Here is a 17,913-nt window from a genome sequence, read left to right on the forward strand (position 1 = left end):
GGGGGGGGGGGGGGGAGTGACCCCTCTGTGGGGGAATTACAAGCAAAAGGAACCAGGAAGGGGCAGGGGCTGGCTCCTCAGCCCCCCCCCCCCCCACATCTGTGCCCCCGACGGCCTGGCCCCAGCACTGCCCCCCTCCCCCCCGGCTGTGCGTGGCCGACAGGCAGCGGGTGGAGGGGAGTGTTTGAAGCAGCTGGTCACACCGAGAGCAGTCTGGAGGAGCCTTGGGGGGGGGGGGGGCAGGCCAAGGCGACGTGCGGGGGGGTCTGGCCAGGCCCCTTTAATCCTCCTCCTCCTCCTCGATTCGCAGGCGCTTCCTCCGGCGGGGGGGCCGTGTCCCCTCCCCGTCTGAGCTGGGGTCTGGCTGGGCTGGCGCTTCAGCTGAAAGGGAGAACAAACGAGGGACCTCAGGGCTGAGTCCCCCTCCCCCCTCCACCCCCCATTCCCCTCAGGCCGCCCCCCCTCCAGCTGAGCCCCACACTCAGCCTGTCAGCACTCCAGAGGCTACTCCCACCCCCCAGAGCAGGGGGCACCTGGGGCCCCACTTGGCTCTGCCCCAGGGATGTCCCCGGACAGCAGCTGCCACCAGTGCCCATCCCCTTTGTGGGTGTGGGTGTGGGTGTGGGTGGGGGGGGGGCGGCTCTTGCACCCAGGGCCAGGCAGGCTGCAGGGAGGGGCAGAGGGAGGCGCTCGGAGACCTCGGCTTTTGGGGTCCTCGTCGTCATCACTGTGGATCACACGGCTCCGCTTGGGGCCCAGTTGCGACTGGACAGGAAGGTCCCTGCAATGACAGGGGAAGGGATTAGGGGCAACCCCGGCACCCCCAACCCCCAGCTGCCCGCCCCAGCCCAGCCCCTTATGAACACTAGACCTCAACCCCCTGGATGGGACATCATTACCTGTTAGAGATGGGGAAACTGAGGCACAGAGGGGCAGGGACTTCCCAAGGCAGAAGGGAGTCAAAGGCAGGAGTCCTGGCTCCCAGTCCCACCTCGCTCCAACCCACCAGGCCCCAGTCCCCCTCTCAGAGCCAGGGACAGAACCCAGGAGTCCTGTGTGGGCACAGAGCCTGGGTGGGGTTACCATTCCTGACTCTCACCTCTCCAGATCAGACCCTGGGGACGCTGGTGGCTGCTCCAGGCCAGGTGTTTCCTCCTCTGAAATGGAACAAGAAAGTGAGAGCAGAGAGAGAGAGACTGTGTGTGTGTGCGCACGTGTGTGCGCGCAACACAACAGTTCCCCCACCCCATCTCACTGCTCAGCCTGTCCCCTGCCTCCTGGGGCAGCCTCCCAAGCCAACACCCACCCGTCGCTCACCTGGCATGGCTGGGACCCCTCTCTTCCTCCGGGCCAGCCGCAAGGTCTGCAGGGCCTGGGCTCTCTGCTCCGGGCCGGCGGCCGGCCCCCCCGGGGAGTCTTCCTCTCCCTCAGGCTCCTCCTGGGCGACGGAGGCAGCTGCGCGCCGGAGCTGTTCGGGGCTCAGCTTGGCCGGGATGCGCCAGAAGGATTCCTGCGGGGGGGGGCGGGGAGGGGCAGTGTTCGTGCCAGGCACAGCCTGACAGGGGCACTCACGTGGGGGGGGGGTGTCCCAGTGGAGCCCCCCCTGAAAACATCCTTTCCCCTCCGCCCCTGGGCACATACCAGCCACGCTCACAATGCAGAGAGAGAGAGAGAGAGAGAGAGAGTGTGTGTGTGTGTGTGTGAGACGAAGTGGGAATGTTCTCAATGTTTTCTCTGAATACTGTGTGGGTGCCTCAGTTTCCCCTATGCATTTCTTAAGTATCTTGGTGGTGGAATAAGGGTGTGTGATTGTTGCAGAGCCCTAGAGGGCCAGTGTGATGGTGTCTGCACAGAGAATGGCCGACGCCCTGTCTCCTGGCAACTGATGGCCTGGGCCCCTCCCCTGCAAGGGGCCAACTGAAGGTGTTGGAGAACAAAGGGATCAGGGGGCCTCCTGGCCCAGGAAAGAGACAAAGGCCAGAAGAGGGGCTGGCGAGTTTCAGTTTGGAGCTGGCTGGGGAAATGAAGGGGGCCCAGACGGTGCTCTGGCCTCCCAAGATGGACCTGTCTGAGGGTCCTGGTTTCTGGATCTACAAGCTTTGTTTGGACCGTGTTCCTGTCGTCTAATAACTCTTCTGTGTTACCGTCTGGCTGAGAGTCGCATCTGGCTGCGGAGTTGGGGGGCAGGGCCCTCTGGCTGCCCCAGGACCCCGCTGGTGCAGACTCGCTGCGGGAAGCGCACGGGGGGACGGAGATGCTGAATGCTCCAAGGTCAGACCCAGGAAGTCAAAGCTGTGGAAGCGTCTTGCCCTGGAGCCAGTCTGCTCCGAGAGAGGAGGCTCCCCAGAGTCCTGACTGGCTTGGTAGGGAGCAGTTCCCAAGCGTCCCCCAGGGACTCTGACGGGGGGTAATTACCTGCTCATTAGCTGGGGCCCGAACCCCGACCTTCCGCAGCAGCTTCTGGAACCCCTGGTTCTCCATGGCGTCCTCATTCTCCTCCAAGAGCGGCACCAAGGGCACGGGCTGGGCGGTGCCTGGGGACAGGGGGCACCGTGAGGATGAACCTGCCCCGCGCATGGGGGAGAGGGGGGTCGGGGCTACAGCCGGGGGATCCTTCGAAACCGGGAAATGCCAGGTGGGGGTGCTAGTGCCGGGGGACTCGGGGGGCTCACGTGGGCGCCGCGTAGGGGAGAGATGCACATGGATCCCCTCCCGATGCCCCTGGCTGACCCCAAGGAGCATCTCACCCCAGCCGGTATTGGGGTGCCCCCATTTGCCCCAGGAGGGAACAGATCCCATTCACGAGCCGTCTCCCTGGGACCTTCCCTGCGGCACTGCCGATGTCGGGAGCCCAGGGAGAAGCCGCCAGCATCTCCTGAGCGTGGCAGGGCCATGCCCGGCGCCAGCCACCCTCCCAGCACCGATCCTGCCCCCCCGGGTACTAACCATCTTCCTCCCGGTCCTCGGCCACTCGGTTCAGGCAGTTCTGAAGCCACAGCAAGGAGCCAGCCAGGCCTGCGGGCACAAGGGAGGGCAGAGGTGAGAGATGGCCCCAGGAACGCTCCGAGCTGGAGACTCACAAGCCAGGGATCCCAGCGGGCAGCGGGGCCAGGTCAGCCTTGGCCCAGAGCTCACGGGGGAGATGGAGCCGGGCTGAACGCGGATGGGGCCCCTTTAAGGAGCCGTGGGGCTGGGGGGGGCAGTGCGGGCACAGGCCTTAACCTGTGTGTGTCTGGGCCAAGGAGCAGAGGCAGCCGGCATTCGCTGCCCCTCATCTCACCCCCAACAGAGGCCCACGTGCCCCGCCCAACAGCTCCCCAGGCCAGTAGGAGGCGCTCATGGGTGCGCCGCCGCCACTGGGGGAGCCAGCGTGCTCCTCACCTCCCTGCCTCAGGCGGCGCGCCAGGCCCTGCACGTCCTGCTCCGGCGCCAGCTGGTTCTTGCTGCCCTGCTCCTGGCGCTCCTCTGTGCCCCCTTCCTCCCAGGCCTCCTCCTCCTCCTCCTCCTCGCTGTCGCTCTCCTCCTCTTCCCCCTCTGCAGAGTCCTCCTGGCCAGCCGCACCCCACGGGGATCTGTCCTCGCTCTGGAAGGGATGGGAGCGACAGTAAAGTCATAGGCCAAGGGCGGGGGGGGCCTGCCCAGGGTCCATTGGGGGGGGAAGGGGGGAGCGGGGTAAGAGAGGGTGCCCAGCCCAGACTCATAGCTGCATCTGATCATAAAGGGGGGGGGGGGGGGGGGGGTGGGGGGGGGGGGGGGGGGCCCCACTGGGAGCTAGGACTCCTGGGTTCTATCCCCAGCTCTGCCACGGACTCAACATGAGTCATGCCCCCCCCATGCCTCGGTTTCCCCATGCGTACAATTCGGGACAGGGCATGGCTGGGGGTGGATCAGGGTCTATAAAGTGCTTGGGGACCCTCCAGAGAAGCCGGCGAAGGCAACTGCACCCAAATGGGAAGGAATCCCCAGGGCGGGGGGGGGGGCCTTTCGAGCCCCCCCCCCCCATGGACCTCAGCCCCACGGAAACACATCCCACACAAACGGGAGGGGGGGGGAATTACCCTCTGACCACCCCTCCCAGCAGGGGCAATGGGGGTGTGCCCCTGACAGCAGGGGGGGACACCCCCCCGCCCAACACACACACAGTGCCGTACCATGCCAGGCAGGCCGGGCTTCCTCTTGCGTTTCTTGTACAGCTCCTTGCGCTCTGCCACCAGCCCCAGGCTCAGCAGCTTCTCCACGACGCGGGCTTTGGAGCGCTTGGCCGTGAGGTGCTTCATGATGTTACCCAGGATATCTGCCGGGGGGGCGGAGAGATTCTGCATCAGGCTGGAGAGCCCTTTATTACACTGGGCGCAGGGATACGAGGGGGTGAGGAGGTTAATGAGTCCCAGCTGATCAGACCCCCCTGCCCCCCGATCAATCTGCTCCCGCCCCCTGTTCTGCCCCCCGGGGTCCCCCGCTTACCGTCTGCGCCCTGGAACTCCTCGAAAAGCCGCTGCAGCTCCCGCTCCTGCTCCTCCGTCCACAGCACGAGGCGCGTCCCCTTCCTGGGCCAGAACACGGGCACTCAGGGGCAGGAGGGACATCCAGCCCCCGCGCCCCCCAACCACGGATCGCACCGCGCTGGGATGGGAGGGACTCCCCCATGGTCACAGCGCATCAGTGACACGGCCGAGAATAGAACCCAGGAGTCCTGGCTCCTAGTCCCCTCACCCCAGTGCCCACCTCCCCCTGGAGACCCCCCGCCCCCCATGCAGAGAGCAGGGGATTTACTGTCCCTGCCACGCTGAGTCCCCAGTGCACGGATGCTGGGTTCTTTTCACTTTGTGGCCGGCTCGGGGCTCCCCCTTGGCCCCCCTCCAGCCCCTGCCATTCAGCTCCCGAGAGGCTCGGGGGGCACCCACCTCTCCTGCGGGAAATCCCTTGCGCTCTCAGCCAGCCCCAGCCGCACCAGCTGCTTGACGACCTGCTTCCGGGTCCGGCCGGGAGCCCGCAGGTGTGCGAGGATGCTGCCGACGACGTCCGCACCTGGGGAGAGGCCAGGGCGCGGTTACAAAAAACGCCTCCACTCCCCTCTCAGAGCTGGGACAGAACCCAGGAGTCCTGGGCAGCTCCCCCGCCCCAGACGCCCCGGCGGGTCATTAACAAGACGGCTGGTACCTTCCACTCCCTTGTATTTCAGGTACAGCTCCCGCAGCTCCTCCTCCTCCTGCGGAGTCCACTTGGGGGCCCTCCGGGCACCAGAGCTGGGGGGAAGCAGAGACCCAGTGAGGTGCTGCTGGAGTCAGAGACCCTCCCCTCCCCGGCTGGGACCCTGGGGCTCTAGCCGCCTGCGGCACGTGGGGTGGGGAGGAGGGACGCCCTGCCCTAGGGTCACCGTCCTGCAAACTGGCCTTAAATGGGGTGCCGATGTCCCTCCCCTGAGAACCGCCCCCGTGCGCAGGGCCTCCTGGGGATTGTGTGCAGCTGGTGTCAGGGCGCTGCCCCTGCCCTAGCAAAGCAGAAGCTAGAGCAGCCCCAAGGCTGCTCTACGTAGTAGCAAGCAGGGCCAAGGATATGGGGAACACAGAGAGGGCTTAGACGCTTCACCCCCACCCCATCCCAGGGCCTCCTTCAAGCTGGCAGCCTTCAGCCCAGACTCACCCCTCTCCTTCCTGCAGTGAGCTGTAGCCCTCCGTCATCTCTCGCACGGTGGCCGTGCTCTTCCAGAACAGCAACTCCACATAGACCTTCTTGTTGGTGGCTGCCAGGGCAAAGAACTTGCCCAGGACGTACTTGGCAAAGGTCACCAGCTCCTGGGAAGGCAGGGGGTGGGGTGGGGCGGTTAGAGGCCCATAGGTTAGAGGGTATTCTCTGCTTCCCTGGGCCTGCAGGGAGCGGGGCTTAGCTTAGAGCAGCCCTAAGGCTGCTCTAACTGACAGGCAAGCGTGGAGGTTCGAGGCCCCTCTCCCCGGCATTGGCCGTTCCCTGCTGGCGAGTTGGTGACGCAGGCATAGCCTGGTGAAGGGCGGGCCCTGCCTGGGGCGGCTCCCCAGGGGCCCCTCACCTTGTAGGCGGAGGCCGAGGGGTCGCTGAGCAGGCGGTTGAAGATGCAGAAGACGGAGAGCTGGAAGAGCAGCGCCTCCATCTTGAGGTCGTAGGCGATGCGATGCAGCATCTTGGCCACGCAGTGGTTGGTGTGGGCGCTGTTCTGCCGGTAGCCCCGGAGCAGCAGGACGTAGGCCTTGACCACGCTGGCGCTGGCAAACCTGGCCCCCACCAGCCCCCAATACACAGGTGAGTGAGCAAAGGATCATGGGACAGCTCAGCCGAGGGACAGGGCCCCTTCCCCAGCCCCCTCCCCCCCAGCTTAGCTTCCAAGAGGCAAGGATCAACCTCCCTGTACCCAATGGGGAAACCGAGGCACAGAGCAGGCAAACGACTTGCTCAAAGCCACACAGAGCCAGGAATAGAACCCAGGAGTCTTGCCTGCCCCCAAGTCCCTCCACATGCCCAAGAGTCACCCCACAGGGTGACAGCGCCTGCCAGCCGGAGACGTTCTGCCCAGCCCAGGGGCTCAGTGCACCCAGGGTTAGGATCCAGGGCACCTTGACCTACATGGCCCAGCTGGCCTCCTGGAGAGAGTGTGGCCCAGCCCTGCTGCCCTGACCCGACCTCCCACCGGCGCGTCCCACTCACCGTTTCAGATAATCCAGGAAGTTGAACTCTTTTTCTGACACCTGGACAGACGCCAGTTCTTCCTCTACCTCCTCTTCCTCCTCCTCCTCCTCCTCCCCCGGCTCCTCGACCTCAGGTGCCGCTTGCCCTGCAATGTCCAGACACCCCGGGATGACGGGGACGCGGCACCACCAGGGAGTCAACGGCGGCAGCACACACAGCCGGCTCCTTACCCCGGGGCTGCCCACCCAGCACCACCCCGCGGCGGGGCCTGCCCAGGCCCAGCCCGGGCACTCGGGGGTTAAGGGGGCTCCCAGCTGTACAGGGGGAGGGGGGGGTGTGAATGGCTGGACTGAGCCAGGCTGGAGCCATCAGGCTGTGTGAGTGGGAGGGTGGCACTGGGGTGATGGGAGAGGACCCCCCCCCCCATCCCCTGGCAAGGATACTCACGAGGAAGGGGAGCAAAGAGAATCTGTCTCAGCAGCTCGATCTCCTCGTCCAGGGCTGCCTGCGGGGAGCCGAACACGTCCTGTTCGGGCCACACCTCCCTGGGAAGGGGACGCAGACAGGTCAGGCTGGGGCGCTGGGGAAGTGAGAGGCCCCCACGCGCCCCGTCGGCCGGGGCTCCCCCAGGCCAGGGCAAGGGGTCCCCGCCGCCCCCCCCAGCACTGATGGCAGGTGGGCGCATCGCCCTGGTGACCCCCAGCGGGGCCGGGGGCAGTACCTGGCGGAGCGGAGCAGGGTCAGGGCGGCCAGCGCCTGGCGGCCCAGCAGGCTGTCCTGGATGCGCACCATGGCCTCCGCTCGCTGCTCCTCCACCAGGGTCTCCGAGGCAGCGTCGAAGGGGACCACGTCTTCCGGGAGGGGCTCAGTCTCCTGGCAGGGAAGTGGGGGGCAGGGAGAGGCTGGGGTGACTCAGTGCCTGGCAGGGAGGGGCCAGATCCAGCCCTGCCCATGGAGGTACCACAGAACAGCACCATGTCCCATTGGGGGGCTGGCCCCAGGCAGGGGGGCACCAGCCCACTGAGCCCAGCCCCCCCAAATGCACCTGCCTCCACTGAACCAGACTCCCCACCTCCGGTGGGCTCAGCCCCCCAGAGCAGTACTCCCCACCCCCTATGGATTCAGCCACCTTGGCCCCTGGGGACGGGCGCCTGTCCTACCCCCCCAACACTATGGGGATACAGCTGCCCTTCCACGGTTGCCCCAGATGCCCACACCAGGGGGACCCCACAGAATCCCCTGCCACCTAGCATGCCCACAAGGGGCGTGGCCTGTGCATGCGACAAGGCCATGCCCCCGGTGATGCCCAAGCCACGCTGGGCCGGGTCCCCCAGGGCAGCCCCGACCCAGACCCCGCAGGGACCCCAGGCGCTGCCCCCTCCTACCTGGGCGCAGGCGCCGAGCTGCTCCGCCAGGCTGGGCCACAGCTCCTCCAGCTCCTGGGGGGCGCGGGGCTGTGCGGGGGGGGCCGCCCGGCCGGCCCGGGGCTGCTTCTTCCTCCTCACCCTTTTGCTCTGCAGGGAGGAGACGGCGCAGTGAGAGGCCCCCGCAATGCTCCCCCTGTCCGGCTGGCAGACCCCAGGACCGAACCCCCTGCCCTGAGGCACACAGGAAGCCGAGCTTCTGGCGCCCCCTGCTGGCCACTAGGAGTGACTGTCAGGTAAGGGAGAGTCAGCCACAGCTGGGGGGGAAATGTGGGGGCCGTGGGCCAAACCAGGGGCCAGCCCCGCTCCCCCTGTACCCACCTGGGGAGGAGGGGGTTAGCATGGCCCTGGGTCAGATCAGGGGCACCTCCCCCTGTCCAAGGGGGGCAAATAAGCAGGTGCCCCCCCCAGACACAACCGCCCCCCCCCCCCTCTTCCCACTCCCCATCCCAGCCCGCCCCCGCCCTAGCTACCTGCACCACCAGGTTGTTCCTGCCTCGGCAGAAGGCCTCCAGCATCTTGAGGAAGAGGTGGGTGGTCTCCACCAGGTCTCGCAGGAAGCAGCGGGGCTGGCGGGTCTCCTGGAACTTGCGGAAGAGAGCGAGGAAGAGCTCCCGGTACTCCATCAGGTAGAAGATGTTATCTGGGGGGAGCGTGTCACAGCAAGGGAGAGTGAGCGAGCGCCCTGGCCTGGCCGGGGGTCAGCGCCCGCCAGGCAAAGGGGCTGACACAGGATTGGTGGGGCTGGGCAGCCTAGGGGAATGAGGTGTGGGGGGGGGGTTTTCCCCTCAAGGGGGCCCGGCCCCGATCTGGCTGCAGGGCAGGGGACTGGCTGGTTTGGGGGAAGGGGGTAGGAGATGGGGCACCAGGCCTTTCTCCTCTAGGGGGTGCCAGCTCCCATCTGGCCCCAGGGTGGGGACTGGCTGGCTCAGGGCGGTGGGGAATGGGACCTCCTCCTTCAAGGGGAAGCTGGCCCTGATCCAGCCTCAGGGCAGCCATGACCATGTCATCCCATGTCATAGCTGGGAGGCCCAGTACCAAGGGGCTGGGAGCCCCAGTGTGACGAACTGGGACTGTTCTTACTGTGGTCTGTGAATGCTGACAGGGGAGTGTGGCTAGGATAGTCTGCATTGGGGGATGGGAGTCTGCCCGAAGGAACATACCTGAGCATGTAACATGAGAACCCAGGAAGGGGTTGGAGGCCAGGTGACTCCTTGGCCCGGGAAACTGAACAAAGGCTGTGGGAGGGGTCGCTGAAGGCAGAGTGCTGGAAGCGGGCTGGAGAGATGGCTGGGAGGCAGAGATGGCTCTGACCCCCCAAACTGAGGGGGGGCTGGGATGCCCTAGGACCCCAAGCTGGACCTAACTGAGGGGGGCCCTGTTGTCTGTGCCTGCAAGACCTGTCTTGGACTGTATTCCTGTCATCCAAATAAACCTTCTGCTTTACTGGCTGCCTGAGAGTCATGGTGAATCGCAGGAAGCCGGGGGTGCAGGGCCCTGAGTTCCCCAATACTCCGTGACACCCAGTTAAGAGCAACCCCCTCCCCCCAGCTGGGTCCAAGGGGTGGGGGTGGGGGCTGAGTGCGCGGGGGGGTGGGGACTGGCCCGGGGGTGCACTCACTCTTAATGATCTTGCTGCATTCCCGCACGGCCTCGTCCGGGGAGCGATCCATCTCTTGCACCGTGGTCAGCAGCTCCCGGTAGGCCTTCAGGGCCAGGTGCATTCTGGGCACGGATCAGAGGCTGGTCAGGAGAGTACCCCCGCTTGGACAGCCGCCCTTGGCACCTAGCTCAGGTGTGTGTGGGAGGAGGGGCGGGACACGGCCCCCCTGGCCCCCCAGGGGAGGGTAAGGTGGCAGGTGACAGGCAGAGGGTGAAGGGAGTCAACCAAGGATTCCTGGAGTTGAGAACTGGGGAAAGAACCCAGGCATCCTGGCTTCTAGCCCCCCCCCCCCCCCCCAAGCCACTAGACACCCCCCCTCCCCTCTCCGAACAAGGGATAGAACCCAGGAGTCCTGGCTCCCAGCCCCCCCCAGCTCTAACCACTAAACCGCACTCCCTCCCTGCACTGGGCCATTCCGGTCCCATTCAGCGCCCCCCCCGGCCCGGTGGAGAGGGGCGGTCGGGCGCCCTGCTCACCGCCTGGCCCACGACGTAGCCTCCTTCTTGTCCAGGAGCATGGCCTCGTAGTAGGCGGTGAGGTTCTGCTCGATGAAGTGGAAGGCGCGGACGCTGACCGTCTCAGACACCAGCTCGGGCCGGAAGCGCCGGCCGCGGTTGAAGGCCATGAAGAAGGCCATGGCCCACAGGTAGTAGGTCTCGTCATGCTGCTGGCTTTTCTCCCGGAGCAGCTGGTCCTGGGGAGTGCATACAGGTTGGGGGGGCAGCGGGGACCCTCCTGCCCAGCCCCCACCCCCGAGACCCTCCCATGCTGCTCCGGGGCGCTGACGGGATTGGAGCTAGTGATGCTGAATAACCAACCCCTGCATCACTGCCCCCCTGAGGGCAGGGGAAACTGCTCAGCCTGGGGTCAGAGGCTCCCAGCCGCGCACTGCAGCGCCCGCCCGGCAGGCGGGGCCGGGAGGGGCGGGGGCCCGGTGCTGCAGCGACCGCCGCCGCCCGCGCTCACCTTGACCAGGCGCATGAGGGGGTTGTAGCAGCTCTCCAGGAAGTCTCCGCAGAACTCCCTCAGGAAGAGGCGGACGTTGAGGGCCGAGCGCCGGCGCAGCTCTGCCTCCCGGGCCGGCTGCCGGCGCTTGGGGNGGGGGGAGAGTGAGGAGAGGAACATCCCCCCCACATCCCCCCCGCCCCTCCCGATCGCTCTGTCCCAGATCCACAGGGTCCGCTCTATGTCCCAGCCCCCAGGCACATGGGATCCAAATGGCCTCGGGCCACCACGGAGCTGTTGGATCAGTCTCTGCTGCCTTCCTCCAGCCCTGCTCCTTCCTCAGCTCCCAAGGGAGAGCCCCCCATCCGTCACCCCCCCCAAACATACACAGAGCTCCCCTCCCCCGGGTAAGGCCGGCCAGGCGTGGGCAGAAGGCACCTACGTTGTGCAGCCCCTTGTGGAACACGAGGTCCCTGTCGCCGATGGATTTCAGCCCCTGGACCACGTAGGAGCCGCCGAACCGGGAGTGCCTGGGGGCACAGAGGTTGGGGTGAGCCAGGCGAGGGGGCGGGGAAAAGAAGATGAGCTGCAGCGCCCCCCCCCAGAAGGCAGCAGCCTCTGGCACACAGGAACGCGGTGCCCTCTGAACTGAGGGGCAGGAGAAGGACGGGCCAGAGCAGTTCCTGCACAGCTCGGTGCCCCTCAACCCCAAACCACAGTCCCCTGCTAGCCCTGCCCTGGGCTCCCCGCTCCCCACAGCTCTGCCCATGCCCCTCAACCCCCAACCGCAGCCCCCTGCTAGCCCCGCCCTGGGCTCCCCCCTCCTCACAGCTCTGCCCGTGCCCCTCAACCCTGACCCACAGCCCCCTGCTAGTCCCGCCCTGGGCTCCCCCCTCCCCTCAGCTCTGCCCGTGCCCCTCAACCCCAAACCGCAGCCCCCTGCTAGCCCCGCCCTGGGCTCCCCCATCCCCTCAGCTCTGCCCGTGCCCCTCACTCCCGACCCGCAGTCCCCTGCTAGCGGCTGCCCACCGCACAAACAGCACGTCATGGAGATCTAGATGGTGTATGGAGCCCCAAACTCGTGTCGCCAGGCCGGTGTCGAGCCCACTTCTCTGAGGGGAGGCACCTGATCCCCCAGCCTCCCTCCCCCTGCCTCAAGGAGCCAGCCGCAGCCCCCAGCTCACCTGCTCCCTCGCTGGAACGCCCGGCTCTTCCTCTCCGCCAGCTCCCTCTGCCGCAGCACCTCCAGGTCCCTCACGTCTGCCACCTGCTCCTTGGCCGGGCGGGCCTGCCCCGTGGCCGCCAGCTGCTCCGGATCCTGCTGGGACAGCAGGCTGGTGACCTGCCCATCCTACAATACGGCCACCCCTGGGGGACTACATATCCCAGTTGGCACTGCTCCTCCGGGCTGGGGGGCAGGGTGAAGGCCCCGCTGAGACTCCTTGCGGGTGGGGTGGTGAGGCCAGCTGCCAGGGGCTCCATGCTGGGCCTCTTAGAGAGATGCCAACACCCCCATGCACAAAGGTGTGGTCCCCCAGCCCCTTGGCACAACTGGCTGCCGTATGTTCTGCCCCCCAAAAACATGCATTGCTTCCCCCTCTGCCCCCCAGAAATGGATGAATCCAGCCAGCTTCCAACCCAGGAGCGCTCACCTGGTCCCTGAACATCAGCGAGATGATCTCCAGCACGTGCAGGCCCCACTGCTGCTCGGCCGAGGAGCTAGCCAGGAACTTCAGCAGGTCGTCCATGCTGCTGACGTGTATGGCCCAGAGCACCCGGTCGTGGGTACTGGCGTCGTCATCCACGCTCTGGCACACGGGAAGGGGTGTGGGGCTGAGCGTGGGGCAGGGGTCCAGCCTCCCCTGGCTACCGCCCCGCCACCGGGGGGAGCTCACGCCACACAAGAGCAGAGCCTGGCTTCTCCCTGGGTCTCCCACCCTTCCCCAGGGCACGGTGTCCCAGCAGGAAGATCCCGGAACTCGCTACCTGCCCCCCACGCGGGGAGCAAGAACCAGCTGCAAGAGATGACAAACCCCCCCACACACACACACTCCGCCCCTCCCAGACTGCCTCCAGTGGTGGCATCTCCCCCCAGCCCTCCTCCTCACATCAGGGCTGCTGGCCATTTGCCAGCCACACGTGGCAAGGAGACAGAGACCCCTCCCCTGCCCACCAAGGGGATCAGCCCCCACGCCCCCTGAGCAGGGGATCAGCCCCCCCCCCCCCCATTACCTTCTCCTCCTCGGGGTCGGCAGGGATATGAAGCACGTTCCGCACAAGCAGCAGAATTCTCTCGACCAGCAGGTTGTCCTCTTCCTGCCTCTGCTCCCAGTCCTGGGGGGACCAATGAGAAAGTGACTGACGGAAACCCGCTGCCTCCCAGCTCATCCCAGCCCTCCGGGAGCAGGTTTGGGGCCCATCCTACATGGCCTATGGGAATTAGGCACTTGACTCAGTGCCAAACTCCCCTTGCCGTCCCCTCCACCCCCCTCCCCGCAGGCCGGGGCCACACTCACCAGCTGCAGCAGGTCGTAGAGTTTCTCGCTCAGCACCCCGAACACCTTCTCACTGGCGAACGCCTGGCGGGGAGAACCCAGCATGAGGGCCGGGGCCGGGAAGAGAGCGCCCCCTGTGGCATGGGGCGGGAGGGGTATGGCCCCGGGATGCCGGGGGGACGCTGGCTGATGCGGAGCCAGCAGGGGGAGCTTAAGGGCAGACAGGCCTTGTACCCACCCCTCCAGCTCCAGGACGCAGGCAGCCCTGGTAAAAGGCGGCCAGCTCTGGGGGGGGAGCAGCCAGCCAGGGGGCGGAGAAGGGCAATTTTAGTTCCGGGCACCTGGATACGGATTTCCCGGGCACCCAGAGGCCCCCCACTCCTCCCGGTGGCACAAAGGGGGCATCCAGGGCTGGAAAGACCCAAGGATCTCTGTGACCACCCTCCTCCCGCCATTCAGCCCCGTGTCAGACTGGGACAGGTGGCTACTTTTACCTAACAGGGCCACCTTGGCTCACCCCCCGCTGGGATGGGGGCAGCTGCCCCCATTCCCCACAGCCCTGTTATCCCAGAGGGGGGAAGAGGGCAGGCAGCCTCACCTCTTTGTAGGCCTGCAGGTAGGACACAACCTGCAGGAAGCAGTGCCGGGAACCGGGGTCGTGCGGGACTTTGCCAAAGCAGAGCAGGGCCGGCTGGGTCAGGTTCACCATCAGCCTGTGGGAGGAGACCGGGGGGGGACTCACAGACATGGCAGGAGCCTCCGGCACCGTGCAGACCCTTCCCCCGGGGCGCAGCCACCCAGCTCTCGGGCGACTTCTCGCCAGGTGCAGGACCCGGCAGAGCGCCGGCTGGAGGCCAACAAGCTTGCTGCAGCCTTGGGATTTAGATCCAGAGGTCCCAGGTTCAATCCCGGCTCACCCACCCAGGGCTGTGGGTTCCTCGCCCAGCCCAGCCCAGCCCAGCCCAGCCCTCTGCACCGCAGCCACCCCCGGAGCTCCAGAACAGGGACTGGGGCCGACAGTTCTGCTCCTCAGGACCCAGGCAACGCTCCCGCCTGGGGGAGACGGATCGTCCCAGACTGCGGACCTACCCGCCACAGGATCCTACCGCTTCCTGCATCTGCCTCCTCCGATATGAGCCCAGAGCAGCACGGACACTGTAGCTATAAGACACCCACCCCAGGAGGGACGCTAGCCACGTGGCTTGGCGCCAGGCTGGGCGGAGAAGCCCGCAGGCCGGGAGTGGACGCCGTGGGGCCGTACCTGACGACAGCGTCGAAGAGCAGCTTGTCCTGTGGGTACTGGGCGATGAGGGGCAGCAGGTCGTTCTGCAGGATCTGGGCCGCGCCCAGCTGCTGGCGGACGTCCCGCGTCTCATCCTCATAACGCAGGTAACGGATCAAATCCTTCACGCTCTCTGGGGGAGGGGGGGGAGCAGAGGGTGTGACCCCCACAAGCGCCCAGCCTAGCTTCTCTGCCCCCCACGCAGAGTCCTGGCCCTGCCCACACAAGCAGCCGGTCTCCTCCCCCCCAGAGCTGGGCGCATCCAAAGGGACCACGCAGCGGCTGGGACGGAAGCTGCTTTGAAACACCCTTCAGGTGGGGCACTTCTTCCTTTGGGGCAGGGGAAGGGCAGAGCTGAGGGTCACTACCCTTTTAAGAAAGATCTCAAGCACCCAGTGAGGGGGAAAGGGTCGGTCAGCACCCCCCTACTGGGGAAAGGAAGGCACGGAGAGGAGAAGGGACTGGAACCCAGGAGTCCCAGGGAGCAGCTCCCAACCAGGAACCCAGCCATCCCCTCCCGGGTCGACCTGGTGAGCCAAGGATCTTCCCACCCAGGGACTGGCCCATTCTGGGCTGGCCCCTCGCCGGCGTACCCAAGCAGTCGGGCTCCTTGTGGTACACGTCCCCCTCCAAGTAGCCCAGGGCGCTGCACGTTGCCAGGAGCTCGCAGTTCATCATGTACAAGTCCATAAATCCCAGCCCAGCCAGAAGAGGGAGCGGCCAGAGAGCCAAACCTGCAAGGACAGAGCCAGTGAGGCCTCCCGCCACAGCCCAGGACGGGACCCGCCAGCCCCACCCCTCACTCCAGCCCTTCGCACATCTACAGGGTCTCCGAGCCCTTCGCCAGCAGTCATGAGGGGTTGGGGGTGGAAATCACTCTCCCTCCATGACCAAGTGGGGAAACTGAGGCAAAGCAAGATTAAGTGACATATCAAGGGTCATGCAGTGATCCAGGGACACAGCTAGGGGGTAGAACTCAAGAATCCCAACTCCCAACCTCCTCCCCCCCACCACCAACCACTAGACCCCACTCCCCTCCCAAAGCCAGGGACGGAACCCAGGAGTCCTGGCTGTCCACCCCCCTGGTCTAACCACTAGACCCCACTCCCCTCCCAGAGCCAGGGACGGAACCCAGGAGTCCTGGCTGCCCACCCCCCTGGTCTAACCACTAGACCCCACTCCCCTCCCAGAGCCAGGGACGGAACCCAGGAGTCCTGGCTGCCAGCCCCCCCACACACTCTAACCACTAGTCCCCACTCCCCGTGAACCCAGCAGCGAGCAAAGACCCAGCGGAGGACGAGACACGGACGCACAGGCAGGCACTGGGGAGCTGCCGAGCGCTGGAATGAGCGGCAAGCCTGCGGGACCAGCCCATGACACCCGTCTCTGGGGAGGAGCCCGATCCCCACGGCCCGGCTGCCGGCGGGGGAGTTGCTATGGAAGCAGCGCCCGGTGCCCTGGAGACCCAGACGAAGGCAGCAGGATCAGGTGGCCTGCTAAGCAACGCGGAGCCGGCTCCCTGGCAGATGGAGACACGTGGCAGCTGGCGGCGGGGGGGGATGGGGACCAGGATGCCCCCCCCCAAAACATCAAGGTTCCTTCAGTTTCCCACTCAGAGAGGTGCAGCCTGGGGAGCACAAGGCACCTGCAGCTCGTGCCACGCCACGCCCAGCCTCTCACCTGCCCCATCGGCACCTCCAGCTTCCCCCCTCCCCCCCCCCCGTCCCCCAAGTCACAGGGACATTCACTCCCTGCCCTGGAGCACAGCACCTGACAGTTCCCACAGCCCCGTGGTTCGGGGGCAGGACGCTGCCCGCTCCCGAGCCGGGTGATACCGGGACACAGTGCCCCGGGAGAGGAAGCGACCCGCCTGGGATCACACAAGGAGTCAAGGGAAGAACCCAGGAGTCCTGGCTCCCAGTCCCCTGCTCTGCCCACTCAACCCCTCACTCCCTGCCCAGAGCCGGGGGCCTGGCCGTTAGCTACGTGTGTCACAACCAGGCTGTCCTTCCAACAGGCCAATTCACACCTGCGAACAGGAAAGGCTGTTCCCCACCCCATCCCCACAGCACCGTGAGCCTGTGGAACTCACAGCCACAGGAGATCACCAAGGTCAAGCATGGAGCAGGACTGGACATTAAAAAACAGCCGAGAGTTTTGGCCAGGCTGGAAACGGTCCTGCTCCAGGCCACAATCCACCCACTAACTACCACGGCCAGAAGGAAACGACCCTTTGCACCTGCCCTCAGCGGAGACGGGATCCCGGCCGGATGGTCCCCCGGGTGATGCAGCCTGGCCAAGATTCAGGAGTGACACCCAAACAGCAGCAACGCCCCCCCAGGGGAACAGCCCCCCTTCCCTCCAGTAAATGTGAATCTAAGGGCCCAGGAGGGAGGCAACCGGAGCCCTTAACCACTAGAGCCAGGCTGGGCCGAGGGTCCAGCAGAAAAACTGCACAGTCCGGAGCAGCATTTGCTCCAGGATTCCCCCCCCCACCCATGCCTCCTTTCCTTGCGACCCCCTTTCTGCTTCCAGCCCAGCCGGTTCCCCCGCCCCGGCGCGCACTCACAGAGCCGGTCGTCCCAGGCGCTCCGCCAGTCCGCCCCCACCTGCCTTACAGATCCCGGCAGATGAACTCTCTGCTGCCGGCGTCCACCCTAAAAAAGGCCTTTGCTTCCCCTCCCTCCCCCACCCCCTACCCCCCGCAGCGCACCGGCACCACCCCCAGGAGCTGGCACATCACATAACTCCCTTATGCAACTGCTCCACTTCCCCCAAGCTAACCCATTGCCCTGCCGCTGTCCGAGGGGGGCCAGGCCGGCCCGGGAGGGGCTGGCCGCGCTAAAGTGGGTCACTGTGTCGGGGAGCAGAGACGCCCCCTCCCCATGGCCAGACGGTTTATATTTCACCCACTGGCTGCGCGCACCTCAGCCCGACGCCCCATGCCGGGCCAGCCCGCGGCACCCAGCGCCCGCCCGCGGCACCCAGCGCCCGAGGAGTCAGGCAAAAGGCACCCATGCCAGCACGAGTTGCGGATTGTGGGGGAGTTAGGGCTCTGCACCCCTCTTCCCGAGATTCACTGCGACTCTCAGCCAGCCAGTAAAGCAGAAGGTTTATTTAAGGACAGGAACACAGTCTCAAGCAGAGCGTGTAGGCACGACCAGACCCCCTCAATTAGGTCCCTCTGGGAGGTTCAGGGAGCTTAGACCCCAGCTTGGGGTTCCCTGCGTTGCACCACCCAGCCCAACCTGAAAACTCCAAACTCCTCCCGCTGCTCCTCTCCTTTGTCCAGTCTCCCGGGCAGAAGGTGTTAATTCTCCCCACCCCCGTTCCTGGCTCAGGTTACAGCTCAGGTAGCTTCCTTCAAGGGAAGTCCCACATCCCCACTGCAACCCCCCTGCAACATTCCCAGGTCAAATCTGCCCTGCTCCCTGCTCCGTCACA

At 66.1% G+C, this 17,913-nt stretch overlaps 1 protein-coding gene across 1 annotated transcript in view; it reads right to left on the reverse strand.

The window, feature by feature from the left end:
• Positions 1 to 16: 16 nt before the first annotated feature.
• The window catches only part of TIMELESS (timeless circadian regulator), a 28,283-nt gene continuing 10,386 nt past the window's right edge, over positions 17 to 17,913 (reverse strand). The window contains exons 2-30 of the mRNA XM_034792895.1: positions 15,063 to 15,203; positions 14,449 to 14,602; positions 13,786 to 13,900; positions 13,209 to 13,271; positions 12,925 to 13,026; positions 12,345 to 12,500; positions 11,877 to 12,010; positions 11,095 to 11,222; positions 10,714 to 10,850; positions 10,224 to 10,441; positions 9,706 to 9,809; positions 8,558 to 8,727; positions 8,046 to 8,174; positions 7,382 to 7,533; positions 7,108 to 7,205; positions 6,679 to 6,805; positions 6,047 to 6,248; positions 5,644 to 5,795; positions 5,161 to 5,246; positions 4,905 to 5,028; positions 4,465 to 4,547; positions 4,152 to 4,294; positions 3,382 to 3,583; positions 2,947 to 3,015; positions 2,416 to 2,534; positions 1,318 to 1,510; positions 1,100 to 1,157; positions 699 to 781; positions 17 to 381 (exon numbers count right to left, since the gene is read on the reverse strand). Of these exons, the coding sequence (XP_034648786.1) occupies positions 281 to 381; positions 699 to 781; positions 1,100 to 1,157; positions 1,318 to 1,510; positions 2,416 to 2,534; positions 2,947 to 3,015; positions 3,382 to 3,583; positions 4,152 to 4,294; positions 4,465 to 4,547; positions 4,905 to 5,028; positions 5,161 to 5,246; positions 5,644 to 5,795; positions 6,047 to 6,248; positions 6,679 to 6,805; positions 7,108 to 7,205; positions 7,382 to 7,533; positions 8,046 to 8,174; positions 8,558 to 8,727; positions 9,706 to 9,809; positions 10,224 to 10,441; positions 10,714 to 10,850; positions 11,095 to 11,222; positions 11,877 to 12,010; positions 12,345 to 12,500; positions 12,925 to 13,026; positions 13,209 to 13,271; positions 13,786 to 13,900; positions 14,449 to 14,602; positions 15,063 to 15,159 (3,699 nt within the window). The 5' untranslated portion in view covers positions 15,160 to 15,203 and the 3' untranslated portion in view covers positions 17 to 280. The remainder of the gene's footprint in view (positions 382 to 698; positions 782 to 1,099; positions 1,158 to 1,317; positions 1,511 to 2,415; positions 2,535 to 2,946; positions 3,016 to 3,381; positions 3,584 to 4,151; positions 4,295 to 4,464; positions 4,548 to 4,904; positions 5,029 to 5,160; positions 5,247 to 5,643; positions 5,796 to 6,046; positions 6,249 to 6,678; positions 6,806 to 7,107; positions 7,206 to 7,381; positions 7,534 to 8,045; positions 8,175 to 8,557; positions 8,728 to 9,705; positions 9,810 to 10,223; positions 10,442 to 10,713; positions 10,851 to 11,094; positions 11,223 to 11,876; positions 12,011 to 12,344; positions 12,501 to 12,924; positions 13,027 to 13,208; positions 13,272 to 13,785; positions 13,901 to 14,448; positions 14,603 to 15,062; positions 15,204 to 17,913) is intronic.

Source organism: Trachemys scripta, chromosome 16 (assembly GCF_013100865.1).
Source record: "Trachemys scripta elegans isolate TJP31775 chromosome 16, CAS_Tse_1.0, whole genome shotgun sequence".
NCBI classification, from domain to species: Eukaryota; Metazoa; Chordata; order Testudines; family Emydidae; genus Trachemys; species Trachemys scripta.